This window comes from Colossoma macropomum, unplaced genomic scaffold (genome assembly GCF_904425465.1).
Source record: "Colossoma macropomum unplaced genomic scaffold, Colossoma_macropomum, whole genome shotgun sequence".
In the NCBI taxonomy this organism is placed as follows: Eukaryota; Metazoa; Chordata; class Actinopteri; order Characiformes; family Serrasalmidae; genus Colossoma; species Colossoma macropomum.
Genome location: NW_023494809.1, coordinates 11137977 through 11153377, shown reverse-complemented (window position 1 = coordinate 11153377; position 15401 = coordinate 11137977). Strand labels below are relative to the sequence as shown.

The window sequence follows — 15401 nt, the reverse complement described above, 5'->3', positions numbered from 1 at the left end:
ATTTTTATATTTTTGATGTGCTTTCACTACAATATCCAGCATGCATTATGCAAATACATCACACAACCACTGGAAATCCCTGTGGTGTCATCCAGTCATGATTGCTAGCCATTAATCTATGGGCTAATAAATACAACTAAGCAAGAGTAGGCATGTTAACAGATGGTTACATTTTCCATTTAGGCCTGCGTGTCCCTTTAAAGGTGCAGTGTGTAAGATTTAGGGTGATCTATTAGCATAAATGGAATATACCATACAAATGGTACTAATCACCTGTAACTGAATTGTTGTGTTTTTGTTAGCTTAGAATGAGCCCTTCACATGTACATAAGGAGTGGGTCTTCTTCCAAAAGAGGCCACCATGTTGTGGTGCCATGTTTCTACAGTAGCCTGGAATGGACAAACCAAACGCTGGCTCTAGAGGGTGCATTTTGCATTTTTTTCATTGAAGCAGCAGCTTGAATTTGGCGCTGTAGCACCAGTTGGACGCCAGAAAAAAGAATCAGTGTTTGCTGCCGGTGCTGGCTAACTATTTGTGTTATGAGAAGTTTTAAGAACAAGAAACTTTGACAAATGGAGGACCACACTTATTATCTAGCACAAGAAAAAACAATGGAGGGTGAATCCTCATCATCAAAGATGCGAAAACAAAGAAGCAAAACAAAATCGGGACAAGGGACGGCCGCCATAGGCTCTACTGCACACTTAGAAAGGGAGGGTGAGGGCAGGGGGATTCAGATGGTTGCAATCTGCAACCTCACCACTAGATGCAAGTACATCTTTACACACTGCACCTTTAAGGAAATGCTAACGTATGAAGAAAATGGTTCATATATGAAGGGGTTTGTTCCAAAACACATTTTAGACCATTTTCATTAATTTTCTTATTCACAGATAAGAAATATCAATAATACTTCATGATTAATACTATCTTAAGACGAGAAATTAATATTTATTTCCCATTATACGTCAGCCTTTATTCTTTTCAAAAACTTGTTATGTCCAAACTTGTTACAAACAGATATACAACACTTTATGTCAAACATTTTGAAAATCTTGGTGTCCCCAAGCTTTTGATGGGCAGCATACAGTGTATCCTGACCTCAGACAGGAGTTTTAAACAGTGATCGTCAGTGTTTCCTGTGACTACAGTCGTGGAAGGCTGCAGTTTCATGTTCTCCCTGATCCTTTCCACTCGATTCAGCTCGTCAGTCGCATGGCAAGGTTGAATCAGGTGTGCTGGAGCGGGGAAAACGCTTAATTCAGGGTTTAAGTTTCAGAACGCGGCTTACGCTGCTATCATCCGTAAACAGTAGGCTCAAAGACCCCGGCGTGCCGGCTGCAGACGATGTGCGAACCTGTGAAATCTAAGAGAATACATGTATGAAAGCTGCTGTAAGAAGATTTAAAAGCGTGAGCGTGGGCTTAACGGGGGATGTCAGGAGGGAAATGAGCAGAGCAGGCGAAATATTTGTGTGTGCACATCACTCCCTGTGTCACTCAGCGAGGTGGCGTGCCGTTCACATGCCTGCCTCTGCTTGTCAGCAAGCTGACGGCTGCCTTATGTATTCCGAAAGGCATTCTGCTGCCTCCCGACTGTCTCCTTTGCCGCTGCAGGCAATGTCAGACCGTCGGCCAGGGGAGCGCGCCGAGGTAAACAAGGACAACTGAAAGTCCCTGCATATGGCCCCGTCCGAGTGAGTCATAATAAACCCGCTTTGAAGGTGAATTCGGGTGTCGCCCGGCGTTAGGCGCCTTTGACAATGCCCCTGCATTATTAATAGGCCTGGGTTTTTTTTGCCATGTAGGCAGGCAGCAAACCGGCATATTTATGCCAAGGTTTCTGTCATAAAAAACGGTAATATCCCACAGCAATAAGGATGGGATCTCTCTCCCCTGACAAGTTCCCTTTTCGTTTCCAACGTTTGCTCAAAGCAAAGCCGTCAATTACCTGTAAATCACTCAGACAATTCGGGGAGATATTTACGAGCTTCAGCTTGCTCTAAAGCTGGTGAAACTGCTCTGCAGATGGACTTGGCCAGACTTAAAATGACACGCAAGATCTGAGAGGCCTTCTTGTAGTCCTCGCTCTCCCCTGCAGCAGATGGGCACTGCTTGTTCGGTTTGAGTCCCGCGAGGCACAATCGGGCCGAGCGTTCAACCATGACTCCAATGGGGTGTGCTTGCAGTTCACAGCTTCTGTACCCCACCTGATGTTCTGTTCATATCAGTTTCATTTGGTGTAGAGTTGTTTGACAACAGACTCTGTCCTAAAACAGCTTGCCCAGAAATGCAGGTCCAGCCCCCTAATGAGTGTCGCAGAGGGAGACAGGCACAGAAAAGAGGTGGATATAAATTTGAGAGCAGAGTTGCCTATGTCTGTCATATGAGCTCTGAAATTGACATTGGAGTTTTGGGCCTGACTGATATGAAAATTTTGTGGCCAATACCAATTTTAGGGGGGCTAAAAATTCAGATAACTGATGATAATAATATTATTTAATTTTATACTCCAATTGTTTAGGTTAAGCAGCATTTTGATGACGGGTATGATTGTCAGTTGTCATTCATCGCACTTCTTAAACTCAGAAACTCATTCCTTTCAATATATTGTAGCCCTGGGTGCAAAGAATGCTTTGTGCACTTGGTTTATGGTTATCACCTCTTTATTTTCATTAGCTCTCTTCATAAAGAAGTTCTTGTGTGTGTTTTATCATGTTATTATCATGCTAAAATGTGCTAAGGTGTAGATTTGGATGTGTTTGCACTACCACAGTGATGGTTACCATGAAGTTCAGCCTGTATTGGGAGATTGTGAGTTTGGATGCTGCCGGTAACTCATGCTGAAATGGTGCTGATAATAGGCACAGTATTGTTGGCCAACTGATATATCAATCGAGGGATTTACTAAGGTAGAAAATTGCAAACTGCATGTAGCTCCATCTACCAACTGTGCTCAGAAGTGAGGTGAAATAGTGAAGCTGCCAACACGCTCGAGAACAAAAGAGAAAATGAAAGTTTAGTCATAGCAGTCTTTCCCCACCAAAACAGGGGTGTACTTCTACTCAGGAATAGAATTTGCAAATCATACAGCCTGCAATCCCATACTATGGCCGCACCTGATCCCGAGAGTTTAAACAGTTATTCTAATGGTAAATAATCTTTCCAGAGCATGTTCAAGGCTTGTTCTTCTGTCTAGCCACTGTATCTGCTGCTACTATTAAAGGAAGTCTCCTGATACCAGAATTTTTAGACCTAAATTTGTGGTTCGTTTTAAAAGGTGGAGAAAATTACATGCTAAACTGGACTAGTTGCCCAAACTTTAGTAAATTGCCCAGAATATGTTATCAGCCACAGTTTTTATATATCCACCTATTTTGTGCCTGATCTTCCCACATTTTGCACAATAATCCTTCATGAAATGCTTAGGCACGATGTGTCCAATTTGTGCCTGAAAGTGATGCAAAAGGCTTATTACAATAGAACCTGAGAGAAACCAAGACTCAGAAGGGGAACCTATCCTCCTCAGCACTGGACAGTGCTGCATACATGTATGTGAGGTTAGCAGATTAAACAGAGGAATGACCTATGAGCCAGTGATTGATGTTAAAAGTCAGCAGTTGGGAAAAAGATCTGGTGGACCACTAACTTGATGCTGGGGATGAGAACATGCTAGCTGTTAGTTTGCTGGTGGTTGCTTCCAACCCATCCCTCTCTCACTCTGTGGCTTGGCCCCACTGTTTCTTTCTTCCATAGAGCCAAGCGCTGGCCCACTACAAAGGCACCAAGCATGCCAAGAGGCTCAAATCCCTGGATGCCCCCAAATGCAAGCAGAAAAGCTCGGTGGTGACCAGGGAGAGTGCCAACAAGGAACCTTCCAAGAGCCTCTCTCCTCCTGCGCCACTGCAGAATGGCACGGACTGGAAAGGTAAGCGTCACCATTGGCTGTTTGTATGGGTTGTTGCCTTTGTTTCGTTGCTGGATGTAAATTATCTTGTGGACTCTATACTTTTTCCATAAGGTAGACATCAAATGTGATAGCAGACTAGTTGTCTAGTGCAGTGCTTCTCAAACTGGTCCAGATTTTGGCTCCAACCTAATTTGCAACACACAAGAATAAAGGGACCGAGTCCTAGAGGACCAGTTTGAGAACCACTGGTCTGATACTTCTGTCAGTCAGTGCTGTGGACAGTCACATTGCTTGATATTAGCAGTGAAACATGGCGATGGCAGGAGCAACAGTCAGCATTCAGGAGGAGAGTCTAGAAAACAGGTTTTCTGCTAAACATAGAGCCAAATGTTCTTTGTTAGCCTAGTAGTACTTCACAGGAGATTAAACCAATTCCACTGTCAACTTCTGTAAGACTACCCTGAAATACACCAAAATATTTCTTTACCACCTCAGAATGAAGCCTACACTACTAGCCACTTGTAGGTACTATTGTAGAATACTTTTCTTCGATATCTGAAACTCTCCTGTTGTTTTTTCTTTAGCTATGCTAAGGGCCAACTAGTAAACCAAGCATTCGACTCCCTTTTTATTACTAGTTGACAAAAAAGTCAATAAGAATAATAATCATTCAGTCTTTACTGCAAGGGTGCACTATTAGTACATCATTGAGAGGGAGGAAACTGGCATGAACCCACACCAGCAGGATCTTATTATGTATGTTTCTGGCTAAAATTTGGCATGTATGTGAAGTAAAACACACCGTATATAAGTATGTATACACTGTAGGGCTGTTTTCTGATATCAGAAACATTCACTATGTTGTACTAGCGATACTGTAGTTAGGTTGGGAAAGCAGAAAAGTTTCAGGGGTGCTATGGAAGGGTGGTGTTTCACATCAGTGATGCAATGTGACCTTACTAGGTAAGTGCCATTCTGGGGTATTGCTTTCGCCTTGCACAAAGAACGTGAGATGCACTGCATCTCAAAGTGCATTTGAAGGCTGAAAGTGACCTACTAATATCTAGCAAGTGGCTGCTGGCAGGAAAACCAAGCTGAACCAAACTCTTTGTCATACATTTGGGGGTCGACTGAGACCACTAGTCCCAACCCCTCCTTTATTCCAGCTGTCAGTAGCCACATTCACATGCAGCCTAATAATCCATTAATAATCCGACTAATAGCTAAATCGGAAAAGAACACATCCATGTAAACACCACCACGTAAACACCATTCAGAATACAATTCCTACCTGACTGAACAAAGTGGGTAATCCTGTAATAATCTGTTAAATAGAAGAATAATAATGTCTACACTAAGTGGTTCTCCACACATACGCATCATTTTCGATCGCATTACTTGTACTGAGCATGTAAACAGAGATTTTCCAGATTGTTGAGTAGAGTGAACATATAAACACCTCAGTTTTAATCTATCTAATCTTAATCAGAATGTATTTATTCGGCTTGGCAAAAATCTTTGCTTGTAAACATATTCACTGAAGGCCTGCTTTGCTTTTGATCTAATTGGTCGGCACAGAAAAGCACTCATGATGAAGGCTCCTTGACCGCTTTGTGTTGAGAATTTATCAACCGCACCTGTTTACCTCTGAAAATGAAAAAAGGCTCCTTGGCCCTCAAAACATTCGTACTGATTAAATCCCCCTCAGTGTGCACTGAGTTACTCCAACTGTGAGGGTTTTTCCTCTTTCTTCTCGTACCAGAAGAATTTCTCTCAGTTTTGGAAACAGGAAACGCTCTTAAATTCAGCATCACAGGCATAATTTGTATGACAGGCCGAGCTGCTTCTTGCATTAATGCTGCTGATGTTCATTACAGTAAAGGTCACTGTGAAAAACTCGCTCTTGAAGCACTGCCTGACCCGTCTCTTTTGGCCTAATACAGAGCAACATGGTACCCATATGAGGGAGAGGGATTGTACTGACCTCACCTAACTTAGATACCAGTCGTAAACAAGAACCCTCAGGGCAAGCACGTTATAGATCCTTGTCTCCGATACCCGGGAATCTCTAGTGCCGCTTTTAAATGAAGCGACCCAAACAGTCTTTCCATGTCGAGGTTTATTAGTGATTCAGAAGATGGAGTCTTGCCCCAGTGGATCATGCTAAGCTCCCTGGCCCAAGAGTGCGTGCGTAAGCACTTTCTGGAATTAGCTACACCCAACACATGTTTGGAACGCATCGTGGAATCATAATTTACCTCGCTTTTTTCTTTCTTCTTTTCTTTTCTTTTTTTTCTTTTTTGATATGCCCTCTCAGGCTTAGCAGGGCTCATCTCGTCCTCAGAGAACATCTATTTCTACTTGGACACCTGCAACAATTTGATGGCTTTTTTATGGGACAGGTGTTACCCTGAAGTTTCTGGAAGAGATCCATTCACAGACCCCAGACTCCGGCGTCTTAAATTACCCCTAAATTTCAGTAACAACATCCTGCTTGTCAGCTGGAGGCCAGGCTGAGAGATTTTAGCCTTTCAGCCTCAGATGGAGTCTGAAAAAAGATAAATGCAAAAATGTGGAGCAGCAGGCGCCTCAGGTTCCTCTACATGTGTGGGCAATCCAGCGTGCAAGCTCTGCTCTTCCCTATCATTTCTTCTCTTTCTCCTCTCTTCTGTTCTCTTCTCTTCTCCTTTCTTCCACCTTCTCTTCTCCGTCCTTTTTTCTCTTCTCTTTCTCCTCTCTTCTCCTTTCTTCCACCTTCTCTTCTCTTCTCTTCTCCATTCTTCCACCTTCTCTTCTCTTCTCCATCCTTTTTTCTCTTCTCTTTCTCCTCTTGTCTCCTTTCTTCTACCTTCTCTTCTCTTCTCCATCCTTTTTTCTCTTCTTTCTCCTCTCTTCTTCTTTCTTCAACCTTCTCTTCTCTTCTCCTCTCCATCCTCTCTCTTCTCTTTCTCTTCTCTTCTCCTTTCTTCCACATTCTCTTCTCTTCTCTTTCTTCTCTTCTCTTCTCTGTCCTTTCTGTATGTCTATTGTTCTCTTTTTCCTTTTTTTCTGTTTACCCTTTTTTTCTTCTCTAGCTTCATATTCTGTTCTCCATCCTTTTTTCTTTCTTCTCATTCTCTTCTCTTCTCTTTTCTTCTCTTCTCTCTTGTGTGTCTACTGTTCTCTACCTTTTCTTTTTTTATTCATCTCTCCTTCTTCTCTAGTTTCCTATTCCTCTCTTCTCTATCCTTTCTTCTGTCTTATTGTTTTCTCTTCTCTTCTCTTCTCTTCTCGTCTATTGTTCTCTCTTTTTCTTTTTATTCTGTTCAACATCCGTTTTCTCTTCCCTTTCTTCTCATTTTCTATTTCCTCTCTCGTCTGTCCTTTTTCACTTCTGTTCTCTCCTCTTTCCTTTCTTTTCCTCTGGTCCTTCTTATTTTCTCTTCTTGTGTCTTTTTCTATTGTCTTCTTTTCTTCTGTTCAACTTCCTTTTTGTCCTCTTCATTCGTCTGTCCTCCATCCTTTTCTGACGTCTATTCTGTTCTCTTCTATCTGCTTTCTTTTCCTCTGGTCTACATCCTTTCCTTTTTCTTCTTGTTTTGTATTCTTTCTCTTCTCTTCACTTCTCTTCACTTCTCTTCGGTACGTCTCCATCCCTTCTTCACTGCTGTTCACTTATCTTCCATTTGTTTTCTTCTGCTGTACATGCTTTCTTCTCGTTTCCTATTTTTTCTCTTCTCATCCTTTAATTTCTGCTGTCTCTCCTCTTTTCTTCTCTTCTCTTCTCTTTTCTTCTTTTCAGTATTGCCTTTACTTTCTTTTCTTCTCCATCCTTTTTCTCTTCTCTTTTCTTCTCTTCTGTTCTTTTCTCTATTCTTTCGTCATCTCTGTTTTCTATTTTCTTGTCTTTTTTGTTATCTCTTCTTTCTTTCTCTCTTATTCTGTGTTGTCTTTAATTTCTTCTCTTCTCCATCCTTTCACCACTCTGCTCTGTCTGCTTTTCTTTACTTGCCTGTCTTCTTCATCCTCTCTCCTCTTTTCCCTTTCTCTCTCTTCTTTGTCCTTTCCTCTTTTCTCATCATGTCTTATTTCCACTTCTCCATCTTTTCTTCTTTTTTCTCCATTTTCTCTTCTTTCCTCTTCTCTCTTCTCTGTATAAACTCTCCGTTCTTCTCTGTTCTATGCACAGTCAGATGCTCTCTCTCTCTCACTCTCTCTCTCTCTCTCTCTCTCTCTCTCTCCCTCTCTCTCTCTCTCTCTCTCTCTCTCTCTCTCTCTCTCTCGCGCTCTTGTCTCTGAGTTTATCTCTGGCAGAAATCAGGCCTGGGCTCGTTCCTGTTATTAGGGGCTCTGAACAAAAAGGGTCACTGCAGTGGCAGCGTCAGGTACCTGCTGCTGAGGGGCTGGCGGTCAGAGCGGATGGGGCTTGCGCTCAGATGACCCTCACTCCGCTCTCCTCTCTCAGCCCAGCGTTCGCGGCACAGCGGCGCGTGTGAGTGTTTGTTTGTCAAAATGCCACTCGCTAATGAATATTAATGCGCGGAGATGTCAGGGAGATGAATAGCGGAGGCGGCGGAAAGGCGCATTAGCTGGAGTTTATTTGGCACCGTATCAGGAGCTGCAATGAAAAGCAGGGGGCACAGAGAGTAACAGGCCAGCGACAGAGAGGGGGGTGGGGGGGTGGCCTTCTGGAGTGTCTGCTTAACGTGTTTATTTCAGTGCTTTTCTTTTTGTTTTCAGTGAAATAACAGGGGGAGTGAGTCTATAACATTTATATGTAATCGATGAATAAAAGCAAAAGCTAAGCTTTAACCATGAAGCCCACAAAGACAGTTAGAAGCATGAAACATGTAAATTAGTTTTTATGCATGAAGCCTATAAATTTAACATTAATAATACATTCATTTTTTTCCTACTAAACCACTGAGATTTGTAACATGAAGGTCAGCATTAGATTCCCAATGTCCTTAAATATTGAGGAAACAGTCCTATCATTCAATTACCTAGTTTATGTAGAACAGTGGGATTATTTTGGAGATTTTAAGGCTAAATTTAGGTCTTATTTGGTACAGAACAATGAAATTATTTTGGAGTTTATAAAGCTAAATTAGGTCTTGTTTGGTATAGAACAATGAGATTATTTTGGAGATTATAAACCTGTGTTCAGGTCTGGTGTGGTGTAGAAGTGTGGGATTATTTTGAAGATTATAAGGCTCTGTTTAAGTCTTGTTTTGTATAGAACTGTGGGATTATTTTGGAGATTATAAAACTGAGTTTAGGTCTGGTGTGGTATATATCTATGGGATTTTTAAAGCTGTGTTTAGGTCTGGTTTAGTAAAGAACTATGGGATTGTTTCAGAGATTGTAAGGCTGTGTGTAGGTCTGGTGTGGTATAGAACTATAAGATTATTTTGGAGATTATAAGGCTGTGTTTAGCTCTAGTATGGTATGGAAATTTGACATTTTTTAGAGGATTATAAGGTTTTGTTTAGCTGTTGTTTGATATAGAACTGTGGGACTATGGGATTATTTTAGAGATTATAAAGATGTGTTTAGGCCTTGTTTGGTGTAGAGCAATAAGGTTATTTTGGGGATTATAAACATATGTTTAGGTCTAGTGTGATAGAGAAGTATGGGATTATTTTTTGGAGATTAGAATGTTGTGTTCAGATCTGATTTATTATAGTACTGTGGGATTATTTTGGAGATTATATGGCTCAGTTTAGGTCTGGTGTGGTACTAAACTAGAGGATTATTTTGGAGAATAACAAGTCTATGTTCAGGTCTTGTTTGGTATAGAACTATGGGATTATTTCAGAAATTATAAAGCTTTGCTTAGATCTGGAGAAATATGGGTTTATTTTTGGAGATTAACATATCCATGTGTAGGTCTGATTTGGTATAGAACTATAGGAATATTTTGGAGATAAACAAGGCTATGTTTAGGCTTGGTTTGATATAGAACTATGGGATTATTTTGGAGATTATAAGGTTGTGTTTTTGTATAGAAGTATAGTTCGGTATAAAATTATCGGATTTTTGGCAATTATAAAGTTTTATTTAGGTGTGGTTTGGTATAAAGATACGGGATTATTTTTGAGATTATAAGGATGAGTTTAGATCTGATTTGGTATAGAACTATGGGATTATTTTAGGATTAACAAAACTATGTTGAGGTCTAGTATGGGATTATATTTCAGATTAGCTGTGTTTCGGTCTGGTTAATGGGAAGGACAGAGATCAGACTACCAGAGACAAAGACTGCTGAGCATTTTGTGGTCTTTTGTGTCACTTATAGGCCTAAAAAAGCAAGTAGTTGCCAGTTGTTTCAAATAGATGAAAACTTTCCTACGGTTAGCAAAACAAATAGAACATTTCCTCTTATGTGTTTGCATTATTTGCTCGTTCCCAGTAATGTATTTGCATTCGGTTACTTCCGTAAATTATACATAAGCCAATAACCCACGGAGACAGAAATACAAACTTTGTGAGTGTAGAATGTGTATGCAGAATGCAGATGTGTATGTGCGGTAGATGTTTACAAATAGAGAAAGTGTGTGTGCACGTCCACGCCTTGCTGTTCCACCAAGATGGACAGAGGACAGAGAGATTGTTGCTTTAGATTAGAAGATGACTCAGCAGCCGTCTGTCAGTGGGCTCTGTGTGTGTGTGTGCGTGTGTGTGTGTGAAAGAGATGCCTATAGCCCAGCCACCATCTCTCAGTTCCAGTCCAGTGCCGCAGGAAATGTACCCTGATATTAGCTATTAAAGAGCAGATTGTCAGGGGAGGCATGCCAGCTCCTGACAGCTGTACAATGGAGCCGAAGAGGGGGGTTGGGGGGTGGGGGGGCGAGAGAGCGAGAGTAAGAGTGAGAGGAGAAATAGTGAGAGAGAAAGGAGGAAAAAGAGGGAAGGCATGCCGACTTTCAGCTTGTTCAGTCATCAGCGGCAGCCAAACTGACATCTCTCCCCAGCCTGGGCCGCCACACAGCCATTCACCAAGCACCGGACTGGAAAAAACCCTTACACACACATACACACACACATTACAGCCTGGCAAAGCTGATGACGCTGCTGCAAATGAAATCCACTTTTCACCCAGATAGGAGAAGAACTTTCCCCAGACGCCCCTCTTAGAACAGGGGCTCGGACTGCGTCTCAAATCCAATACTCCGTAGTGCACTAGTGCCGCTTGTACTGCAAAGATACAGGGTGTAGTGTGCCGTTAACGTCTGGATGATGTTGTAGAAGTGCCAACAAAATTAAGTGGAACACTGCATGCTCGCAGTGTCTGAATTTCTAGCAGCCCTCAGGGCCTTCAGAGAAAGAAAAAGTTTTGTTTTTATTTGTTTTCATTTAAGATTATTTTGCTTGTTTTAGTTAAATTCTATAAGTATTGTAGTAATCCTCTTATTTCATTCTTTTGTTTGGAAATAGAAGAGTTAAATACTTGAAATACCCAATGGAAAATGATCCAGACAGTTTCTTTTTTTTTTGTGGTATCTAGGAAAATACAGCCAAGCCCTTTCCTATTAGGCCAGGGGTCAGCAACATGCAGCTCCGGAGCCACATGCGGCTCTTTTACTGTCCTGTTGCGGCTCCACAGCAGAACTAGATTTTATGTAAAACTTAAATAATCCTACTTTGCAGTAAAATAAAGCTCTGCTGATCATTTTAACACAGTTATTAAGAATAAATGGTCTTGAATGCTGGACTTAGTGTATAACTGCTAATTCACCCTTTAACCCCGAAAGTTGGTGCGCAGACTGCTGGTCACCATAGCAATGCAGACAACAGTCTCACCTAGCTAGTAGCTAACGAAACGGCAAAGAGAAAGATTTAAGATAAACATTGATAATTTGGAGACAAATTAACTTATTTGTGTTTCTAATCACTCCAGCTGGTTTTGTGATATAATTGATCTGCAATGAGTAACTGTTAAACATTAAAAATTCACAAGTCAGCTTCTTGTTCAGATTTTCCTGTTCTACCTTGAATGATGCAACAGCTACATTCTGGCGCCTCAGGCACCATTTAAGGTGAAACGGGAAAATTCGAATAAGAAACTGGCGATTGAGAAGCGACGTCAGCCTTGTACAAAGTCGAACGTTAAGAGACATTTTACAAGAAACTATTCTACTTTTGTGGAAAAGTTTCCTGCCGGAGATGCGAGAAAAACGGCTATAGCTGAGCTAAAGCTTAAAGCAGAGCAAAGAAAGTCTGCGTTTTTGTTTATATTATATTTTTTAGCCTATACTAGGTCATTAGCTAGCACATATTAAGAGAGAATTTTGTTGAAAGGACAAAATGGCTCTTCTTAACATTTGGGTTGCTGACCCCTGAGATAGAAGCTGAACTGAAGGCCTTACACATTAGATTAACTACTGACATAATTAGGAACTGACAGAGCAATCAACCAATTACATTTTGATATATGCAGTGGGCAGAACTGAGAAAAAGCATCGCTCTAGGCCTCTGGATACATCACTGATGAGCCGTAGCCTAAGCAGGTTTCGGCCAGTTGTTGTCAATGTAATACAATGTGAAATGTATGTTAATGCCCGTTACAAGATTTAAAAAAACATAAAGAATGTATTTTATAGGCCTCAAATTGATGTGTTTAATCTAGAAAAACCAAAAAAAGTTGCCAAAGCTCTTGAATAAAAACACTATTAAGCTGGAGTTGGCTTCTTATTCACCAGTGTAACATCCTGTGTTGTCTTGTCCTTGTCTTTCTCTGTTTTAGCCTTTGTTTTCTTGTTCTATGTGCTTTTGTTTACGTCAGCCATGTTCTTTTGTTGTTGTTTTGGTCTTTGTCTCCTCCCTGGTCCTGCCTTCTTGTCATCTGTCTCACCTGTCTGTTGTCTGTAGTAACAGGTGTTTCTGGTTTGTTCCATGTGTATTTATACCCCTGGTTGTGTGTTCAGGTCCTATTTTGTTTACCTTTTGTTTTCTAGTTTTCATCATGTCCCTCTGTCTTTGTTTTTTTCTTTTTCTTTCAGTATTTTTGGTCTGTCTTTGTTTGTCATCTTTGTGGATGCCTTTGTGTCATGGATTTTTAATAATAACCAAAGCCTTGCACTTGCATCCTGCCTCTGTGTCTCTCCTAACGTTCCTGCTTCATATTCAAATTTTCCAACTTAAATGCAGCAGTTACTTGTAGGTGCCTAATACATAGAACAAATTGAAAAAAAAAAAGAAACTGGCAAACAAGAAGCCAGCAAAAAAGCAGTAGACATCCAATTTACCTCAATTAATGCATCTTTAATCAGGAAACCCTTAAAGGAGTTAATTGTCCTTCAACTTTTGCTTAGAAATGTTAATGAGCAGCTAATGAGTGGCACAGCAAAGCAATAATCAGTCACTGGAGCTGCTTAGATCTTAAACCACACACTTCTGTACTTTACCTGCTACACTAAAGAGTTCACTTCTAATAGTACTGCACTGTTTTTTTGCATACTATTTACTGTGCTGCCATGCAGTTTGGCATGCAGCGTTTGTAACGGAGCGGGAAGTCTCAGCTGTTTAGATGTTAACATGCTTTAAAAGTTAGTTATTAAGAAAAATGTGTTTTACTGACTTTGCAGGCTTTGTTATCTTAAAAGGTTACCACTGTGCTGCTGAATGAACTTCAAATTGCCTACCAAAATGGTGGCAGTTCAATTGTGTGATGTCCTCAGAATACCATGAATGCCCCCTAAGATGGACTAGTGCCAGCTTGGTCTGCTGTGTTGCCATGGTATCAGACTGTCTGGTGTACTTGCGGGTGATGTCACGACTCACAAACTCAGTTAACACAGAATCAGAGTTTACCATGTACACATATGTCCTTGTCAGCCATTTAAGGGCAACCTGCTTATGTTCAAATCAGAAATTCAGTTTATGGGGATCATTCTGAAGCATTATTAGCGTTCAGTTTGAGACAATACTACCCTACAAAAATCTAGACTTATTTAATGATATAAACCGATCAGGCATAACATTATGACCACCTCCTTGTTTCTACACTTATTGTCCATTTTATCAGCTCCACTTACTATATAGCTGCACTTTGTAGTTCTACAGTTACAGACTGTAGTCCATCTGTTTCTCTGCATACTTTGTTAGCCCCCTTTTACCCTGTTCTTCAGTGGTCAGGACCCTCATGGACCCTCACAGAGCAGGTACTATTTGGGTGGTGGATCATTCTCAGCACTGCAGTAACACTGACGTGGTGGTTGTATGTTAGCGTGTGTTGCGCTGGTCTGAGTGGATCAGACACAGCAGTGCTGCTGGAGTTTTTAAACACCTCAGTGTCACTGCTGGACTGAGAATAGTCCACCAACCAAAAATATCCAGCCAACAGCGTCCTGTGGGCAGCGTCCTGTGACCACTGATGAAGGACTAGAGGATGACCAACACAAACTGTGCAGCAGCAGATGAGCCATCGTCTCTGACTTTACATCTACAAGGTGGACTGACAAGGTAGGCGTGTCGAATAAAGTGGACAGTGAGTGGACACAGTGTTTAAAAACTCCAGCAGCACTGCTGTGTCTGATCCACTCGTACCAGCACCTCACACACTAACACACCACCACCACATCAGTGTCACTGCTGTGAATGATCCACCACCCAAATAGTACCTGCTCTGTGAGGGTCCATGGGGGTCCTGACCACTGAAGAACAGGGTAAAAGGGGGCTAACAAAGTATGCAGAGAAACAGATGGACTACAGTCTGTAATTGTAGAACTACAAAGTGCACCTATATAGTAAGTGGAGCTGATAAAATGGACAATGAGCGTAGAAACAAGGAGGTGGTCACAATGTTATGCCTGATCAGTGTATAGTGCATAGTGTATAAATATAGCGCATAGTTTTTGAAATGAGAGGCAGGGTTAGTGGGTGACCCAGCTCGGTTCTGGCCCCTGCTGAAACCTTCTCAACTTTGGCCTCCATTTGTGCAGTGCTGCTTTTGTCCGGGATATTTGTGGACTGTGTGGAAATGAGGAAATCGGCACGATTAGCAGTGAAAGCGAAAGTGTGAAAGGGGAACAGGGCCTCCAGGGACTGATTTCTCAAGTCACAGAGGCATATAATGGGCCCTAATCATTTTAATTAAAACTCTTAATCCAGCATCATGGAGAAAATGTAATCAGAACTCGTGGGAATGGTCTGATTACTCCGCAGCCTAACGAGGGTGGAAGGATTTCTGAGATGGTTTTTAATGCTGCCCACTGTAATTAAAGAGAGGAGATTGGCAGGAAGTTTGGTTCAAAGAAGAAGTGGACAGAGGGAGGACAAGGAGACAGAGGGAGAGAATATGGCTTAAAGGGAAAAGGTCAGAGGGCCTGGCACTGTCTCAATCCAGGCACTGTGCACTGTATTCTTACACTATACACTGTGTACCTTACTGGCCTATTTGCCACTGCAGGGCCGAACGGTTCGGAGCACAGAGGGAACCATTCCAGTGGCTTCTCCACATGGACACGATTTAACATGGAACGCTTAAAACCAGGCTTAGCAAGTTTTTTTC

The 15401-nt window shown here is 41.6% G+C and overlaps 1 protein-coding gene across 3 annotated transcripts in view; it reads left to right on the top strand.

Moving 5' to 3' along the window:
• znf385d (zinc finger protein 385D) overlaps nucleotides 1-15401 on the top strand; it is a 106656-nt gene that overhangs the window by 68360 nt on the left and 22895 nt on the right. For all 3 annotated transcript variants that reach the window (XM_036558496.1, XM_036558497.1, XM_036558498.1), the window contains one exon: nucleotides 3757-3928. In XM_036558496.1, the coding sequence (XP_036414389.1) occupies nucleotides 3757-3928 (172 nt within the window). The remainder of the gene's footprint in view (nucleotides 1-3756; nucleotides 3929-15401) is intronic.